Source organism: Gavia stellata, unplaced genomic scaffold (genome assembly GCF_030936135.1).
Source record: "Gavia stellata isolate bGavSte3 unplaced genomic scaffold, bGavSte3.hap2 HAP2_SCAFFOLD_124, whole genome shotgun sequence".
Classification (NCBI taxonomy): Eukaryota; Metazoa; Chordata; class Aves; order Gaviiformes; family Gaviidae; genus Gavia; species Gavia stellata.
The window spans coordinates 116199-118351 of NW_026777096.1; the positions used below are offsets into that span (position 1 = coordinate 116199).

The 2153-nt window shown below is 50.3% G+C and overlaps 1 protein-coding gene across 1 annotated transcript; it reads right to left on the minus strand.

The window, feature by feature from the left end:
* On the minus strand, window positions 1–1283 carry CDC42EP2 (CDC42 effector protein 2). The gene is made up of 2 exons (XM_009810467.2): window positions 475–1283; window positions 1–328 (listed from the first exon to the last, which is right to left on the minus strand). The coding sequence occupies exon 1, from the start codon at window positions 1198–1200 to the stop codon at window positions 487–489; it is 714 nt and encodes a 237-aa protein (XP_009808769.1). The 5' UTR covers window positions 1201–1283; the 3' UTR covers window positions 1–328; window positions 475–486.
* Between the last annotated feature and the right edge of the window lie 870 nt (window positions 1284–2153).

Sequence of the window (2153 nt, forward strand, 5' to 3'; positions counted from 1 at the left end):
CAAAAAAAACCCCCCAGAACCCCAAAACTCCTCCCAACTGAGACATTTGGGAATTCAACCGTCGCTGTTTCACCCCGTCCAGTGCAACAAACATTTATAATGGCGTGGTGTCTTATTTTCTACTGGTCGGCGCAGTCCTATGGTTCGATCCATCGCTAAAGGTGAAGTCGATACGGGCAAGCGGCGATATAATCCAGCAGCGAGTGCTGCCTGTTTCGTCTTGGCTTCGTAGAGTGGGTTTTTTTCTCCCTGTGCTGAGGGAATAGCCAGAGGTCTGCGGGGAGCAGCGCTGAGGATAAACGCTGACGTCCCATTTGCACCACAGGCTCTGCGAGAGGAAACAACACATAGCTGTCAGTGCACTGATTAAGGAAGGTGTGTGGAGACTAACTTGCGAGTTTCAGCTGTAATTTAAGAGCTACTTGAAACAAAAAAACAACAACAACAAAATAGTCCATTTCTTAATGTCTTTACCTTGAGTTGTCTTCACGTCAAGATTTCCTGCCTGCCCGAATCCTGTATAGATCCACCCACTCTCTCTGCTTGATGTTTCTCCATCACTTGCAGGACATCCTCCAAAATGGACGGCCCCAAATCCACGTGGAGGGAGAGGAGGGAGCCGGCGTGGGAGAGGAAGGGCGGCTCGGCATTGCCCTTCTCCTCAGTGAAGCCGTTCGTTGGGGCGGCGAAACGCGAGGCGCAGGGATGCGGCAGCGGGGCTGCGCTCCTGCCCTCGCCGTCCTCCTCCTCACCTTCCCAACCTCGCACCGGTGGAGCTTTCTCATCGAGGTGCAACCGCGGCGGTTTCGGGGGGGCTTGCGCTGAGGGCAGCGTCAATGCCTGTGGCCCCCCGATGACGGGCAAGGAGATGGCATTTTTGAGGAGGGGAGACGAAGTCTCCGAGGACGGCTGCTCGCGTCCGGAGATGGTGGCCGTCCTGGAGAACTCAAACGGTGCCGCGTCGGGGCTGTCTTTGTCAGAGTCAAGGCTGCCTTCGGTCCTGGGGAGGAGATGAAACTTGCCCTGAAGGAAGGACATGTCCCCAAACATGTCGCTCTCCCCGCCGCTACCGATGTGAATCGTGTGCCTGAAGTCCCCCAAGGGCGGGCTGATCATGTCGGAGGAGAGGATGTCGCGGAGCTTCTCCTTCTTCCCCTTCCTGCTGCCCCTCTTCAGGTAGATCGGCACCTTAGTAGACATCGTGCCGAGGAGCAAAGCTCTTCCACGCCGACTCCAGCCAACTCAAGAAATCGTTGTTTTCCTAGACCTCAGCAAAGCGTGCTTTAAAAATAATCTGCAAAATTAAAAGAAAAAAAGGAAAAATGCTTAAAAGCAAGTTATAACATGTAGGACGGAGATCCTCAACGTCAACACGTCCCAGGAAATTAATTCCAGACGCGCTCCGTTTCTCTATCTAAAGTTCGTTGGCTGCGTTATTGATAACAAAACAACTCAGGTAATTAAATCCAGGCACTCGGGGCCTCTACTCAAGGTTTGTTTCGAGTGGGAGAAAAATCAGGAAGAGGGTCAGAGCTTGAAATCCAAGAGGATTTGCATTTTTATGGGGGAATCAGGGTCTGGAGTTAAAGGCTGGGAGAGCACAGGGTTGGAAAGCGTCTTTTCTAGCTGAAAAGAGGAGATTTTTTCATTTCAGTTCCCTCTCGGCCATACATAATCCAGCCCCACCCAACAACAAGCTAAAATAAAAAAATAATAGAGATTAAGGCAGGAGGGGGAAGGAAGTTGGGTTTTTTCCCCTGTTTTAATCACATTTGTTAAACTCTGACAGTTTACGCATCCAGTTCTAGGTGTGATTTTTCAGCTGTGGAGAGGAATAAGGCAAAAAATGGTCATTTTTCACGATAATACATTATGTACAACCTCAGGAGACACCTTGGCGGGACAGAAAAAGGGATGAAACAGGTGTCAGGCCACCTGAGCGTTACTTTTTAAAGTCAGTAAGTGGAAAGGTCTGGAGTTTTAGCCTTCATCACCAATTTTCTGGGAAAAAAAATCCTATCGCTCCGTGTTTCTATAAAACCTCAGCCGATCTGCTGTCGACTGCAAGTACAGAACAGAGTTTATAAGTGATTTAGAGACGGGTTTGTCCGGCGCACTGAGCCCCACTGCCGCTAAAACAACCACCCGTAACA

Excerpts from the sequence above, each read along its gene's own strand:
- CDC42EP2 (XM_009810467.2), bottom strand. The coding sequence starts at position 1,200 with ATGTCTACTAAGGTGCCGATCTACCTGAAGAGGGGCAGCAGGAAGGGG.